The sequence below is a fragment of the Hemiscyllium ocellatum genome, chromosome 4 (assembly GCF_020745735.1).
Source record: "Hemiscyllium ocellatum isolate sHemOce1 chromosome 4, sHemOce1.pat.X.cur, whole genome shotgun sequence".
Classification (NCBI taxonomy): domain Eukaryota; kingdom Metazoa; phylum Chordata; class Chondrichthyes; order Orectolobiformes; family Hemiscylliidae; genus Hemiscyllium; species Hemiscyllium ocellatum.
In genome coordinates, this window is record NC_083404.1 from 34,546,064 (window position 1) to 34,561,551 (window position 15,488).

The 15,488-nt window shown below is 39.2% G+C and overlaps 1 protein-coding gene across 1 annotated transcript in view; it reads left to right on the top strand.

Moving 5' to 3' along the window:
* itga9 (integrin, alpha 9) overlaps positions 1-15,488 on the top strand; it is a 388,873-nt gene that overhangs the window by 65,983 nt on the left and 307,402 nt on the right. Inside the window, exons 6-9 of the mRNA XM_060822924.1 lie at positions 5,478-5,607; positions 6,735-6,820; positions 11,240-11,302; positions 15,324-15,461. Coding sequence (XP_060678907.1) covers positions 5,478-5,607; positions 6,735-6,820; positions 11,240-11,302; positions 15,324-15,461 — 417 coding nt within the window. The remainder of the gene's footprint in view (positions 1-5,477; positions 5,608-6,734; positions 6,821-11,239; positions 11,303-15,323; positions 15,462-15,488) is intronic.

Here is a 15,488-nt window from a genome sequence, read left to right on the forward strand (position 1 = left end):
AGTTTAGCAATGATCTCTGTCTGCAGCTCCTGTAATAGACCCATGGGAAGCAGATTTTTTATTTAGATTGTACAAGTTTCACAAGAGAAACAGCTGGGAGGAAACACATTTGTTATTACCGTTCTAAGTGTTAATGGATATCCACAAAACAAATGCACAATGTTACTTTGTATTAAAAGCGTAAAAACCTAATTTACTGAAGAATGACCACATAGCCTTCTAAGAATTTTAAAAATATGACTAACTCACTAACTGCATTAAAGGAAGAAATTCTCCTTTGCCACCTCAATCTGATTGCCTTGCATCTCCAGTAACAGAGCCATGGAGTCATACACCATGGAAGCAGACCCTTTGGTCCAACTTGTCCATGCTGACTGAATTTCCTAAACTAGTCCCATTAGACTGTGTGTTTGTTTGGCCCATATCATGCTTAACCTTCCTGACTCGTGTACCTGTCCAAATGATTTTTTTAAAAAGTTGTAACTATATCTGCATCTACCACTTCCCCTCTGGCAATTCACTATGGTCGAATCATATTACCAGTTGCTTTGCCAGCATCTCAGCTCTAAGAAAGTGAGGACTGCAGATGCTGGAGCTCAGAGTCTTGAGTATAGTGCTAGAAAAGCACAGCAGGCCAGGCAGCACCTGAGGAACAGGAGAATCGACATTTCGGGCATAAGCCCTCCATCAGGAACAAGGCTTGTGGGTCGGGTCTGAGAGATAAATGGGAGGGGAGTGGGGTTGGGATGAGGGAGCTGGGAAAGTGATAGGTGGATGAAGGTGAGAGAGAAGGTAGGTCAGAAGGGGCAGTGATGGACAGGTATGGAGGGTGGTGCTGAGTTGGAGGCTTAGGACTAGGATAATATTTGGCAAGGGGAAATGAGGAAGCTGTTGAAATCCACATTTAAGCTGTGTGGTTGCAGGGTAACAATGTCATCTACTGCATTCATTGCACCTAGTGTGGTCTCCTCTACATTGAGGAGACAGGAGGTGGTCTTGCAGACCGTTTCAGAGAACATCTCTGGGACACCCGCACCCCCCACCGCCCCGTGGCTGAACACTTCAACTCCTCCTCCGACTCCGTCAAAGACATGCAGGTCCTGGGCCGCCTCCACTGCCAAACCCTTACCACCTGATGCCTGGAGGAAGAAGGCCTCATATTCCTGCAACCATTTGGGATAAATGTGGATTTCAACAGCTTCCTCATTTCCCCCCTCCCGCCACATTATCCCAGACCCAAACCTCCAACTTGGCACCACCCTCCATATCTGTCCATCCCTGCACCCCTGACCTATCCCCTTCTCTCTCACCTTCTGATTTGGAGATGATGGTGTTGGACTGGGGTGTACAAACTTAAAAATCACACAACACCAGGTTATAGTCCAATAGGTTTATTTGGAAGCACACTAGCTTTCAGAACGTCGCTTTGAAAGCTAGTGTGCTTCCAACTAAACCTGTTGAACTATAACCTAGTGTTGTGTGATTTTTAACTCTCTCCTTTTATCCACCTATCGCTTTCCCAGCTACCTTCCACTCCACTCCACCCCCTTCCCATTTATCTCTCAGCCCAAACCCACAAGCCTCATCCTTGATGAAGGGCTTATGCTCAAGGTCAATTCTCCTGTTCCTCAGATGCTGCCTGACCTGCTGTGCTTTTCCAACACCACACGATCAACATCTCAGCTGTAAACTATCAGTGAAGAAGTTGAATGAAAAACGATTTGCATACTACCAAAGAAATTCAAAACTCCTTGGACTAGTAGTTGCAGATGGAAGTATAGGGGGGAAGGGATTGAGTTTGAAGAGAAGGGCTTATAATGGAAATATGAAGCATGTGGTTATATTTGCGTTCTGGAACTGTGTGAATAGTTTAGCAGTGGCGATCATGATCATTATCCTGCCAAACCTGGTGATAAATAACCTAATCAGTTGTGAATCAGGAGTGGAGATGAGGACTTTACCAGAGAAATAACCAGCATGAGGGAGCAACAGTTTCACTAGAAATGAGAATAAGAATCAAACATGAGATGAGTAGGATTCTGAAGGTTGATAGTTGCAGAAATGTCAGGGTGACTGGTGGATGAAAATTGGGTATTTGGAAATGTCATTCTAAGTTACTAGACAAGTTCTTGGAGTAGGCAGATAGGTGGCAGGTGACTTTCAACGCAGAGAAATGCAAGCTGATGCATTTTCACAGGAAGAATATGGAAAGACAGTTGAAGTATAATTTTTAAAGGGGTGCGGGAGCAAGGTACCAGGGTGTATATGTGCAGTGACCATTAAAAGTGGCAGGACAGGCAGTGAGAGCAGTCAATAAAGCACAGTGTTCTCAGTTTTATAAATCTGGCGGAGTCAGTCTCCTTAGTTGGCTGGATGGCTGGTTTGTGATGCAGAGTGACATCAACAGGACAGATTCATTTCCATATTGAGGTCACCATGAAGTCCTGTCTTCTCAACCTCTCCCTTTTGCCTGAGGTGAGGTGATGTTCAGGTAAAATTTACCACCAATTGTCTCTCACTAATGAGAAGGCAACTCTATGGCTTTCTGGGAAAATGGTGACCACTGTTAAGAGGGGCACAGAGCAAAAGAGCAAGGAACTTGTATGAGACACTTGTTAGATATTTGGAATATTGTCTACAGTTCTGGGTTTCATTATAAAGGAAGGAAGTGAACACATTGGAGTGTGCGCAGAAATGATTTCCAAGAATAGTTCCGGGGTGAGTAACTTAGGTTATGAGGATAGGTTGAAGGAGTTTGGACTGTTTTCCTTGAAGAGAGGAAGGCTGAGAGAAGATCTGAGAGCAGTTTGCTAAATCATGAGCAAGCTGCCCAAAGTGGGGAGGGCAAACAGTTTCCATTCGAGTGGAGCAAAAACAAGAGGACATAAAGTTAAAATGATGTGCAAAAGGAGCAGCTATGATGTGATTCTTCTTCACTGAATGAGTGAGTATTTAGTGCATGGGATAAATGCCTGCAAGAGTGGTAGAGGCAGGTTAAATTGAGAAATTCAAGTGGTAAAATCCTGTCTGGTTGAGCTTACCATTCGTCTTGCTGTGTAACACTTATCCGTGTACTAATAAGATGGATTCAGAACCGGTATAGCAGTTCAAAACTGGGCATTCTCGAGGCACCATGAGCCATCAACAACAGCAAAATTATATTCAACCACAGTCTGTAATCCCATGACCCACCATAACCCTCACTCAACCATTATAATCGAGTTATAATATCAACCCTACTTCATTGAAGATAGCAGGAGAGAATGGCATACCTCAAAGTTAGGTGTCAACAGAGTGAACAGGATTGGGTGTGTGCTTAAATTGTGCAGGCAGTATAAGGTAGACAGGGCAAAGTCACCACATAACCATTGGATCAGATCAATGCTCTGTCGTCCTGCCACGTCTAGTTGTGAATGATTATGGTCAATGAAACAACTAACTGGAAGGCAAACCTTCATAAACATTCCCATACTCAATGATGGGGAACTGAGCATGACCATGCAAAGAACAAGTTAGAGTGATTTACATCTATCATAGCCAAAGTACTGAGTGAATGATCCTTACTTGCCTTCTCCTGGTATCCTCAGAATTGCAGATTTAGCCAATTTAATTCCTATCGCATGATGTCAGGTGAGGCACTAAATACAACAAAAGCTCGACTGGACAACATTCCAGCAGTAATGTTCAAGAGTCATCATTCAGAGTGAGTTGCCAAGTTGTTCTAATGCAGCTACAATACTGGCATCTACCAATCAATGTGGAATATTGCCCAGATTTGTCACATCCACCCAAAAGCAGGACAGATCATCTTGATCTCAGGTTTAATCTGTTGGAACTCCTCAGGGTAAAGTTTTGGCGCAACCATCTTCAGCCGCTTCAACAATGGCTTGGATTAATAATTGGCAATTAGTTTTTGTGCCAAACAAATGCCAGGCAATGATTATTTCCAACAAGAGAATTTAATTAGCTTGTGACATTCAAAGGCTTTGCCAATGCTAAATCCTCTTTCATCAATATTTTCACGATGGAGCAGAAATTGAACTAGCTATTTCAATGCTTTGATTACTGAGGTTTAGTTAGTGAAAGATAAAATCTTTTGAAGTAGTGAGAAAAGATATGGTTGCAAGAAAGCTCAATGTGGACTGGATCAGTCAGACTGGAGCTAATAAGCAAAGAGAAATGGAAACATTTAGTGTCCAGGCATGTAACCAATAGTGTAAGGTTAGTGATGGCATTATATAGCAATTTACAGATGAATGCAACACAATGATATCGTAATCTATCTATGGACTATACAAACCACATTAGCAATAATACTATTGTTGAGTATGTACTGGATACTTTTTTAGATAAATATTTCAAGAACAGGCTATCCTAGATTTGGCTGTACCTCGCCAAGATCATCTGTATACCTCCACTTCAAACAACCACCAAACCTTAGAGACCATCATTCGCAAAAAAATATCAGCCTTCAGACATCATTGAACACAACACTCCACAACCATGCTGTGGCAAATGATGCAGACATGTGTGATCACCGAGATGGTTACTTTTAGCATGCATGGGATCACCACCCACCATGTACGTGTCAAGTACTCATGTGACACGGTCGATGTTGTCTATCTCGTGCTGCAGGCAAGGATTCTCCGAAGCATTTTGAAGAATTAAAAGCAGTGAGGGGTGTTCTGTTCAGATAGCTTGCAGCTAGGAAATTGGACACACATTACACTAGATATTGTATTTTTTTCCAAGTGAGATTATACTTTAGATTTCAGTTATAATTTACTTACATATTCAGGGACACAACCTATTGGTCAGCATAATAAAATATAACTTTTTCTATTATTTAATACAAATTTTTAAAAATTATTGGTTTTAAGTGGTAAGTCAGCACCATTTTAATAATTATAGTTTAAAATTGGAGGCCTTACAACAAAGCATGCTCTCTTCTTGAGCTTGTCGAGTCATCTGTCTGTGAGTACCCTGGTTTTTAATCACTGAAAAGAATTTAAGAAAATGCGACTGAGCATTTAATAGTTCCATTGTTGTGCAGCAGTTAAAACTGAATACTGCCCATACTGAGTGTAATTTGAAGACACTCCCTGAATGAAAGAAATTGATGGAATCATGGTATCTTTGTTTCCATCCAGGTTTCTGTTTGTTTTGTGTGTAGAGCTGCTTTGGTTGATTGTTATTTGAAACCAGCAATAATTATCATAACTTGATATATGACTGATAAAACTTGAGTTAACATTACACAACACATAATGCTGGTTTGGACAATTTTAGCTTAATTGTGTAACCTCTAGGCCACAGGCATTGATGATATTATGAACTGCTAGTTTAGCAAAGGTCCCACATTGGCAAAACTTTATGTTCATTTTCTGTGTATTGATGCTGTTTGTATGATTAATGATCATCAGACCCATGTGATATTGACAACACTTTAGCAGCTTAACATGTGCTTTATTTTGTAGGATCTAGTTGTAATGGGGGCACCTGGCTCATACTATTGGACTGGCACTGTCAAAGTTTATAGTCTGAAAGATGGAAAGTATTATCACTTTGAGGATTCAATCAATGGGCCCAGCCATTACCGTTACCTTGGTAAGTATTTGCACCACAATAATAGAGTTGTGACAAAACATTTTTTGCTTTAGAATACTTTAAATGAGTGAAGTTATAATCAGGCCAAACTGAATTCAAAACGAAGCAAGTTGGGGGAAGTCTCACTGCATTTTGTTCTGGTGTCAGTGGGGTAGATCTTCCACTTTTCAGTCTGGGGACTAAATGCAATAAACAATGCCTTTTATCACATATCTTTGTTCTTCTGCTAAATCCTCAAATCTTCACTGATATCTTTCTAAAACAAAAATCACAGGACATATATTGGAGAAAGAAATGCACAACATGTTTATAATTTTTCTCAAATTATGAGATGGAACATTAAGTTTTGAGGTTGTTGTATATTGGCATTTAAACATGCCAAACATGTCTTTCTAGAATCAGACAGCTTGTCAAAAAGCTTATTGTTAATGCAAGATGGATAAATGTATAGAAATATGTGATATTCTGGGCCATCGGACTATGTAATGCCTGAGATTGGCTTTGTGGCCAGGGCACAGGGTGCGGAATCACTTTCAGGTGATAATATTCGCCCCTTTCTGCAGGATTCAGAAATATTATGTATTTATAAAAATTCATTTGAGTATTCAGGGATCATGAGTTGGTTAATTTATTCTTCTGCAGCCTGTTCGAAGCTTCAAATTATTTTTATAGTGGATGAAGATCCATTTGGTATGTATTAGTTGGCAGTGAGGACATGCATTTGTCCATTGGTTTAACTTGCACACTCATCATTTGACCCATTTTACATTTGGACTCCATTTCATAGTTGTACATAAAATCTAAATAGCAGTATTAGCCTCACAATATCACATAAGAAATTAAGGTTACTGGAATACTTGTGTTCAATTGAAGCACTAAAGGGTTGTCACTTTTTTTTTAAATGGTAGGAGGGAAGAACTAAAATAAGATCAGAGGCTGCCTTCACATAGCTTTGTTTTTGCAGGAAGTATTTGCATTCAATTTTCTGAGTTGCCATACACTGACAAATATAGTTGAGGTTGCTGAATCTATTTGTTTACATTGAGTTAGAGGGAATGAATGGTGCTTGCTGTTAATTTGAACCAGCTGGACTATTCATTCATTATTCTCCTCTTTTTCCCATATAGGATATGCAGTGACTACCGGCCATTTCACACAACCTAGTTCTTTGGAGATTGTTGGTGGAGCCCCACAGGATGAAGGCATTGGAAAGGTATATGTTTGGAAGTATAAACAGTTCAGTCATCCACTTGTATCACAAATGGCAACAAAGGCCTTCATGAATGCACTATACTGCTGTATTTCCAGACTCCTTCTACTTTTTCCAAATGCAACTGTGTCATAAAGGGAACATTTTGACATTGTTTATTTATTCAGTTTTGTTTGTGGTGTTATGAGTTTTACTTTTCACTAGTAAGTTCAGAACATCTGGATCCAATTGTTGACCAGCAGCTGCAATTGTAAATGTTTCTAATTGTGTTCAGTTAGTGTATATTATTAATAGTGTGTGGTGCAGGTTAATGGAGACTTCTTGTACAAATATTTTGCTTACATCCCAGTCCTGTTTCGCCTAGCCATTGTTCAAAACTGGAAGTGAACTGGAACCTCTTCTAATTCAAGAGATTGATAACAATGTATTGTTAATAGATTCCTCCAATTTTGATTTAGGAGATTGCTCTCATGCTGCTGCTCCTTTTGTAGTTATCTGAAGTTATCTCTGAATCTCCAATGGGATCAATCCCATCCTAGGTGCACGAAAGATGTATGAATTGGATCAGTGTTGAAAGGTGAATGTTGTAAAAATATGCATGGTTGTTTCTCATGATTTTCTATCTATTGCAATTAACAGACAGACAATAGGAATGGTTTGCAATTTCTTGATTTCCTCAAATGTATCAATAGTGAGTTTCTTTGTTGGATTGTGTATGTTTGAACCTCACTATTTAACCTCTGCATTAGTTACTATTCATTTGAAGGTATAGAACATAAAAATAAATTTTATTTTACTTCCCATCAGGACACAGACACAAATTAAAGGGCTACTACTGGGTCAGGTAGCAAATTAACTTGCTCAACACCCTTCGCTGGTACTGATCATGTACCCACATTTTCATTTTTATTGGGTTGGCCATAAACTCCACAGAACCTGACCATTTGGGTAGATTGGAAAATCACCAAACATGCAAGGCCTGAATGTATGGTACATCGCAGATTTCAGCGGAGCCAAGAGCATGCATCTTGGAGGAAGCATTACCCTTTGGCTACTCATCTCACTCTCTCATGTTCTCATTTTCCCATGTCAGAACTGTGGGCACTGTTTTCCTGTCATGAGCTCACACATATGAGAATGCAGTAAATATTCTTAGTACAAGATGCTTTCAAGGCACTGTTGCTGACACAGGCCAAATCAATCAGTCAGTTGTACACAAATAGATCAAGCAAGCGCCAAAAATCTAATGGAATGGGGGCATTTGGTTGACAAGGTGTAGGATGTTTCCCAGATGCCAGGTTTTACAAATTACATACACATTAAATGGTATGTATTCACCCTACCAACTATTGAACCTGCTTTGCACACTTCTGACAGGCAAGATACATTGCTGTCCTTTGGGGCGACCTTAATTTCCAAAAGGAACAATTGTATTCAGCTCCTTCTCATGCAGCGACATTTCAGCTTTGAGACATTTCTATTTCAAGAATATTTCTAAACTTGAGATCTATTTGGTTAAACACATTCAGGATAGTAGGGCAGGATGATGTTCTGCAATTGCAGCATAGAGATGCTGTGGGCCCCAACAGACTTTCGTCCAAGCTTTGGACACTGCAATGCTTTGGAGAGTGAGGGAAGTTATCCGGATGCTTTGTTCCATCAGGTGTCCTGATGTTCTCCTTCAGAGGGAGATGTCCAATTTGGTCCACAGGGACACAATGTTGTAACAGCAAGTGCAGTATGGGGGCCCAGAAGAATCAACGGAGAAGCTTCTTGCACCTGTGCGGACATGAGCAATGACTGTACAGTTCAGCTGATGTCTGCATTTGTAACATCCTAGAATAACAAAATGTTGAGTTATGCTGGGAGTTGATGCTAATTATTCAACTTGGCCACAGTCCTATCAGTCAGATTGCTTTACTGGCTTGGATTAGCCAGTTAGTTCATTCATTCCGATCACAAATTTCTCCAGCCTCCATGTGGTGATGTAAGAAATTGTGAGACAAAAGGACAGCCTGATTTTTGCATTTTGTTCTGTAGTAGTGATCTGTGAGTTTGCTCATATGACTACTCGTGTGATTATTGATGAGAAACATTTTGTCGATGTGACAGTACTTCCTTACAGGGAGGAAGGAAATAAATGACAGCACTACTTTCTTGAGCTGTTCTCTTTGTTACTTCATGAGAGAAAGTGAGGACTGCAGATGCTGGAGAAGTCAGTGTCAAAAAGTGTGGCGCTGGAAAAGCGCAGCATCCGAGGAGCAGGAGAGTCGATGTTTCAGGCATAAGCCCTTCATCAGGAATGCAGAGGGGAAAAGGTGCTGAGAGATAAATAAGGGGGTGGAGGTGGGGGGGATGGTAGCTAGGAAGGCGAAAGGTGGGTGATAGCTGTGATAGGTCGGTGAGGAGAGTGGAGCGGACAGGTGGGAATGAAGATGGACGGGTCAAGAGGGCAGTGCCAAGTTGGAGGGTTGCGCTTTTCTAGCACCACACTTTTCAAACTCCTTGTTGCTCCATGCCTACATGACAGGTACACATAGGAAAGCACTTGCAAGCATGGATCATCTTCACAGCTGATGGTCATGGTTAAAATTTAAATAATTTATCTGCATTGGAAATGTAAAAGAGAAGCCCACAGAACTAATAGTCCAGTCCAAGAAATGGACATTTGTTTAGTGTATGAAAAATAAATATTGAAACAATATTAAGCCTTCATTATTTAATATTTTAAGCCTCTTCATGTCTCACTCAGACATTTCTGCCATATTATCCTTTACTCACTGGTATTTTCCACCAGATTTCTTGTCACTAACATGACAACTATGATAATTCTCCAACAGATTAAGTAAATGCTTAGGCTCTTGGCTAACCATTTTCATTCAAGATTCATAGTTTAAAGCTATATTGATGACATTTAGCATTTGAGGGTACATGGAAGCTTTCAGCAGGCTGTGACAGGCTAAGTAAATGGTCTGGAACATGACAGAGTACAATGTACATAACTGTGAAGTCATGCAATTTAATTGAAAAAAAAACAATGTTTCTTAAATAATGAGAAGTGTGGATGCCCAAAGCATCTGGGTGTCATTGTCTATAAGACACTAAAGGTTAGTATGTAAGGTGCAGCAAGTAATTGAAAGGCATTTATTTCAAGGGAATTAGTGTACAGGAGTAAGGTTGTCTTGCAGTATTTGTACAGAACCTTGGTGAGACCTCATTTGGAATACTATAAAAAATTATCATCTCTCCGCTGAAGGAAAGCTTTAATTGTCATGGAAGGAGTTCAACAGAGGTTCACCAGATTAATCCCTGAGATGGTGGGATCCTTTTATAAAGAGAGAAAATTGTTTCTGTATTTTCTATGGTTTTGAAAAATGAGAGATGATCTAATGGAAACTTATAAACTTCTTGTAAGGTGTGATAGGGTGGCTGTAGGTTGCATTTTCCTTGTCTGGTGACTCGCTTTCAAGATGTGAGACAGACCATTTAAGTTGGAGATGAGAATGAATTTTGTCACTCCGTTGTTAATTAATATTTGGGATTTTTTTACCCAAGAGGGCTGTGGAAACCCAATCATTGAGCAGGTTCAAGACAGACAGGTTTCTGCAATCCAATAACATTCGGAACATAAGACTGTGGTAAGGTGGTGTTTAAGAGAAAATCAGCGATGATTTTGAATGGTGGGACAGGTTCAGTGGGCTAAGTCGCCTGCTCCTGTTCCCATGTGACATCATTTATAGTTTGAACAATGTTAGAATTGAATAGAGACTGATGTTTGAATTGGTTTGGTTTAGGTTTTGAAATATGTGAAATTATTTGGAAAGCTTTTCCCTGTGAGCGTACTAAAGCTTGATACAGTTGTGTTACTTTCCCCATTACCATGTTTGGTGTGTCATGACAAAAGTGTCATCAAAGGTTGCTTCCTATTTGTCTCTCTGAAGTTTGCTAAGAGCTTTGTTGTGAAGTAAATGACCTTTAAATAACTAATTAGTATTTGCAACTGTTGTCGAATCCATATGCCTCCACAATTGCAAGACATTTGTCCCATTGTATAAGATTACACTGGCCAATTCTTTCACATCCATAATGCTAACTTGTACATATTGTTAGTTTGCTTGCAATGAGCTCTCAGCAAGCAGGCACTACATCAGGAGTGAGACTGCACAATGGTACCTCTCCATTATACAATGTTGTCAAACTAAAGTCAAAATTAACACTCGTCAAATGCATAAGCCTGACCCACTTATCATTCATTTAAAACTCAATTTGGGCATTGTTAGAAACAATATACATTTGTAAAGAATTTCTGAGCATGGTCATTTAATTGCCATTACTCATCTTTTACTCCAAAGTGAAAGTTTATTATGTGGCTTGTCTAATTGTGGTTGATGCAATATAATGCCATTTGATTTCCTTTTCTAGGTTTACATATTTAAGATTGGCAATGGCAAACTTACGGCAATTTTCACAATTCCAGGAAAAGAGGTTAGTTTTTTTTCAGAGAATTGATGTTTTGTTATATTCCTGCTTCTTGCTGGCACCAGCTTATAAATTCGGTTTAAAGGTGACAGGATCACAGGGCTGCATTTTGAACATGGTGTTTGCATTTCTGATGAGGTAAAGCTAACTTTAGTCTAAAAGAAAATAAAACCTGCATATATCCCTGGATACTCACTATATTTCCCTCGTCTGAAGAACAACCAATATTCACTGTTTTTGTACTTAGCCAGCTTCAAATTCATACATGGCGCTGTTCCTAATATTCCCTTCAACTTTTCTGACAAGCCTGTTGTACGATACTTTGTCAAACACTTTTTGGAAACCCAGCAGCCATCATATCCTTGGCAGGTTAGCTAAGTATGATTTGCATTAACAAGCCAATGCAAAATTTCCTTAATCAGAGTACATTTGTCCAAATGACTGTTACTATTTAGAAAATTGTAAGTAGCAGTCTGGGATTTGCCAATCTGTGCAACCTATTGGCAATATCCAGGCCAGAAATGCACATTTGTAACATTGTACCCTTAATTTAATTGAGGTGGGGATGGAAGGGATGGTTTTGGGGGACAAATTGGAGTGGATAGTATGATTGACCACAGCAATACCAATGAAATTAGTTTGATTGTTAGGAGGAAAACAGAAAATCAAGGAACAGATAATTTTTTTGTATTTGTCATTGGATGTGAAGAGCATGATTAAAAAATAACTATTCCCAGAAAGGGAAGGTTGAACTTCTGATATGAAAAGAGCTCGGATTTTTTAGAGTTGGCACTTTTTGAGATGGAGTATAATTCTAAAGATCTTAATTTCTAATCCACTGATGTTCTCAATCTTACATTTGAGTTTTCCATTTCTTTAATTTCCAATACATATTCTAATATGCAATTGCTTGTGTTCTTTAACAGGTATTTTAATGCTGTTTTCAGTGTTCAGTGACTTTATAATATTGAGGTCATTCTGGAACCACATCTCCAACACTGAAAATATATAATCCTTATCTACTGTATTTTTGTGAACATCCATTTCAAAGTAACTGGTCGTAATGTCTTTAGTGTTCCACTTACTTCAGACGGAAGCAGCTTTGTTACTCATTATCTTGAGACAGGTCAATGTATAAAATCAAATTCCAAGTACTCCAGCCATCTTTCACAAGGTAGTGGAAGAAAATTCATGAATGTCGGTATTGTGGGAATATTGCAGCAGTAATCTAACAATTGTCATTTAATTTCCATCAGATAAAAATGCAGTTTTTGGTTTTGCTTTTCAAGCAGCCATTTAAATAAAAGGTTGTTATACAGGGATAGCAACATTTATAAAATCTTAAAACTAAACCACCACTAAGGCTGTTTGTAAATTTGTTTAATTTTGAAACAAACTAGCCAGTGCTAAAGTTGCTGTTAGTTTTCCAAGCACTAGTGCCACTCGGCCATTGCCTTTAGGGGTCTCCATTGCTTGATTCACTGATTGAAGTGATTAAGTGCATGTTGAAAAGGCAATGTATGTGAAAGCAAGATAATAAAACATCTTATTTGTAGAACAGGGTAGCAATGTGAATTTTAGGGCCTGTGTCTGCAGCAGCAATCACTGAATGAATTGAACTGCTGGCCAGGAGCTGCAACTTCATAAAAATTTTGAAATGGTTGGTGGTACTCAGCAGACCTGACTGCATCAGTCATTATAGAACAGAGTTGACATTTCTCAGAATGAGTGTTCAGAAATATTAGATTTTGAGACAAGAAGGGAGGAAATGACAAAAAGTCTGACAGGCTGCAGAGGTTAACTGGAAGACAAAGAGGCGACAGTGGGACAAGAAACAAAGAACGTTAGCGGGTTTTGAGAAGATTTGTTGCTCAGGTTGAGGTTTTGGATGTAGGTTTGCTTGATGAGCTGCAAGGTTCACTTCCAGGTGTTTCTTTACCCTACTAGGTAACATCTTCAGTGGGCCTCAGGTGAAGGCTTGCCTGAACCTTGCAGCTCAGCGAATGTGTCTGGAAGAAGTGTGAAATGTCAAAACAGAACAAAAATGGAAGCAGAGGTTTTGATCTGAGACTGTTAACTTAGTGTTGAGCCCAGAAAGCAGTAATTCACCCATTCACAATTCAATAGAAGCTCAATGGACAGAATCTTTGATCTCTAGTTAGTGTATGGTACAATTTCCTTTGCGCATTTGTTCCTACTGCTGTTTAGTAAAGAAGCAAATGCATGCCCCCTATAACACCAGCAGAAGTACGCTATTATGAGATTAGTATGGGAAGCAATGGATTTATAATATTGACTGACTTCAGAAGGATGTGAGCCCACAGCCTTTGTGCTCTGTAGAACATTACATCGTTTTTATAACCATTTATCTGTAATTTTAAAAAATTTCCTTTGTTTTTAAGAAGCACTTGTTATGAAATGCATGGTCACTTTATTTATTTTCAAGAAATCCTTGATTGTTACAATTGTTAGAAGCACTACGTAAGTTTTAAGAAAAGTATCTCTGGTATTGGAAATTTGAAATTAAAATACAAATTCTTAGTAATACTCGGCAAGAGTTCTATTTCCCTTTATAAAGGTGCAATCTGACCTGCTGAGTATTTGCACAGTTCAAATTATCCTTATTCTGAGTTCTCCCTTGTGAGTCTGATGAATACACTGTATAACAATTTGACGGTAAACATGTACAATAGTGTGAGCAATTAACCATGTTGATGTCTGTGCCTGAGGAAGAAGCAGAGCTCTGAAAGCTTGCAATTTCAAATAAACCTGTTGAACTATAGCCCGGTGTCATTTGATTTTTGACCTTTTTCCTGAGAGGTGCAAAAGTAGTGTTACTACCTCTAGGCCAGAAGGCCTGAGTTCAAGTCCCACCTGCCCTGACGTGATCTGAACAAGTTGATTAAAACGTCTCTGCCCTTCCTGAATCTGTGCTTTGCTGCCAAGAATCACTTCCCACTATCTCAGCACTTACTATGGAAACAATGACCTCAGATGGAGTTGGAAGGACTGGATTGTATCAGTTTTCCTTTGTGGGAATTTTTTTGGCAGTATGGTACGTGTTCACAATTAGCAGTGAACTGCCCATTACAGTCAACCTCAGTTATATGACCTGCCAGGTGACTTTGGAAGCAGTCTCCTCCCAGGTCTTTTTCCTTATTATTGGGTGGGATCCCTTGTGGACCCTCCAAGGTACATTTTACATTGTTATATCTTGCCAGAAAGGAAGCTGCTGCCTTCCTGAGGCTGGTTTATTGCTGGGCATCAATAGCAAACCAGGCATTGGGCACAGGTGTAGATAGAAAATCTGACAGTTGTACATTTTATGTTTATTGTATTGCTTATCTGAGTTTAAGCAATTTTTTTTCCACTGCATATTATCAGGTACTGTTCCTTGAATAGTGCTGAAGCATATCTAGCCATCGTTATTTTACCTTGCTGAATATATTAAAAATCTAATGATTAGTTATCACTGAGCATGTGTGTTCTAACAAAGTGAAAACAAAGTCTTCTTGCAGAACTGTTTAACCATGAGTTGCATGTGCATTATTTAAGCAAATACCTTAGCCAATGGTTGATGTTACCTTCAATATGACAATACAGCAGTGATATAAGGGATTAGTTTCTGACTTCCCTGCCACTGTTGCGTGGACCCTCAGTCACCACTTGCACAGATTGCAAATTCAGACCTAGGTCCCGCACAATTTTCTGACTATTCATTTAAATACTTGGTGAATCAGTCTCAATGTATCTCCATTATCTTGTTTCTGGTTGGGCAAGAATGCTCGTTCAGAAAGCTTTTAAGTCACCAGTGGGAAAAATAATATAGCATGTGGTTTATTCAGCATTTGATTTGCGTACAACTCCTCTTTGATTCTTTTTATGTGAAAAACCGTCAGCACAGAAATTTACTGTAGAACTGCAATGTTATGTTGAATTACAAAATCATTACTCTTGCACAGAGGATTTCTTATAGGTGAAGGAGCCATATGTATTTGTTGACACAATTTGAATCTCTTTATTCTAGCTGGGGTCCTACTTTGGCTCAACAGTATGTGCAGTTGATTTGAACTCAGATGGCTACTCTGATCTTCTCGTTGGAGCCCCAATGTTTACAGAGATAAGAGATGAAGGGCAAGTAACTCTGTTCATCAACAGAGGCAATGTAAGTTTATTATTTGGAACAAGTATG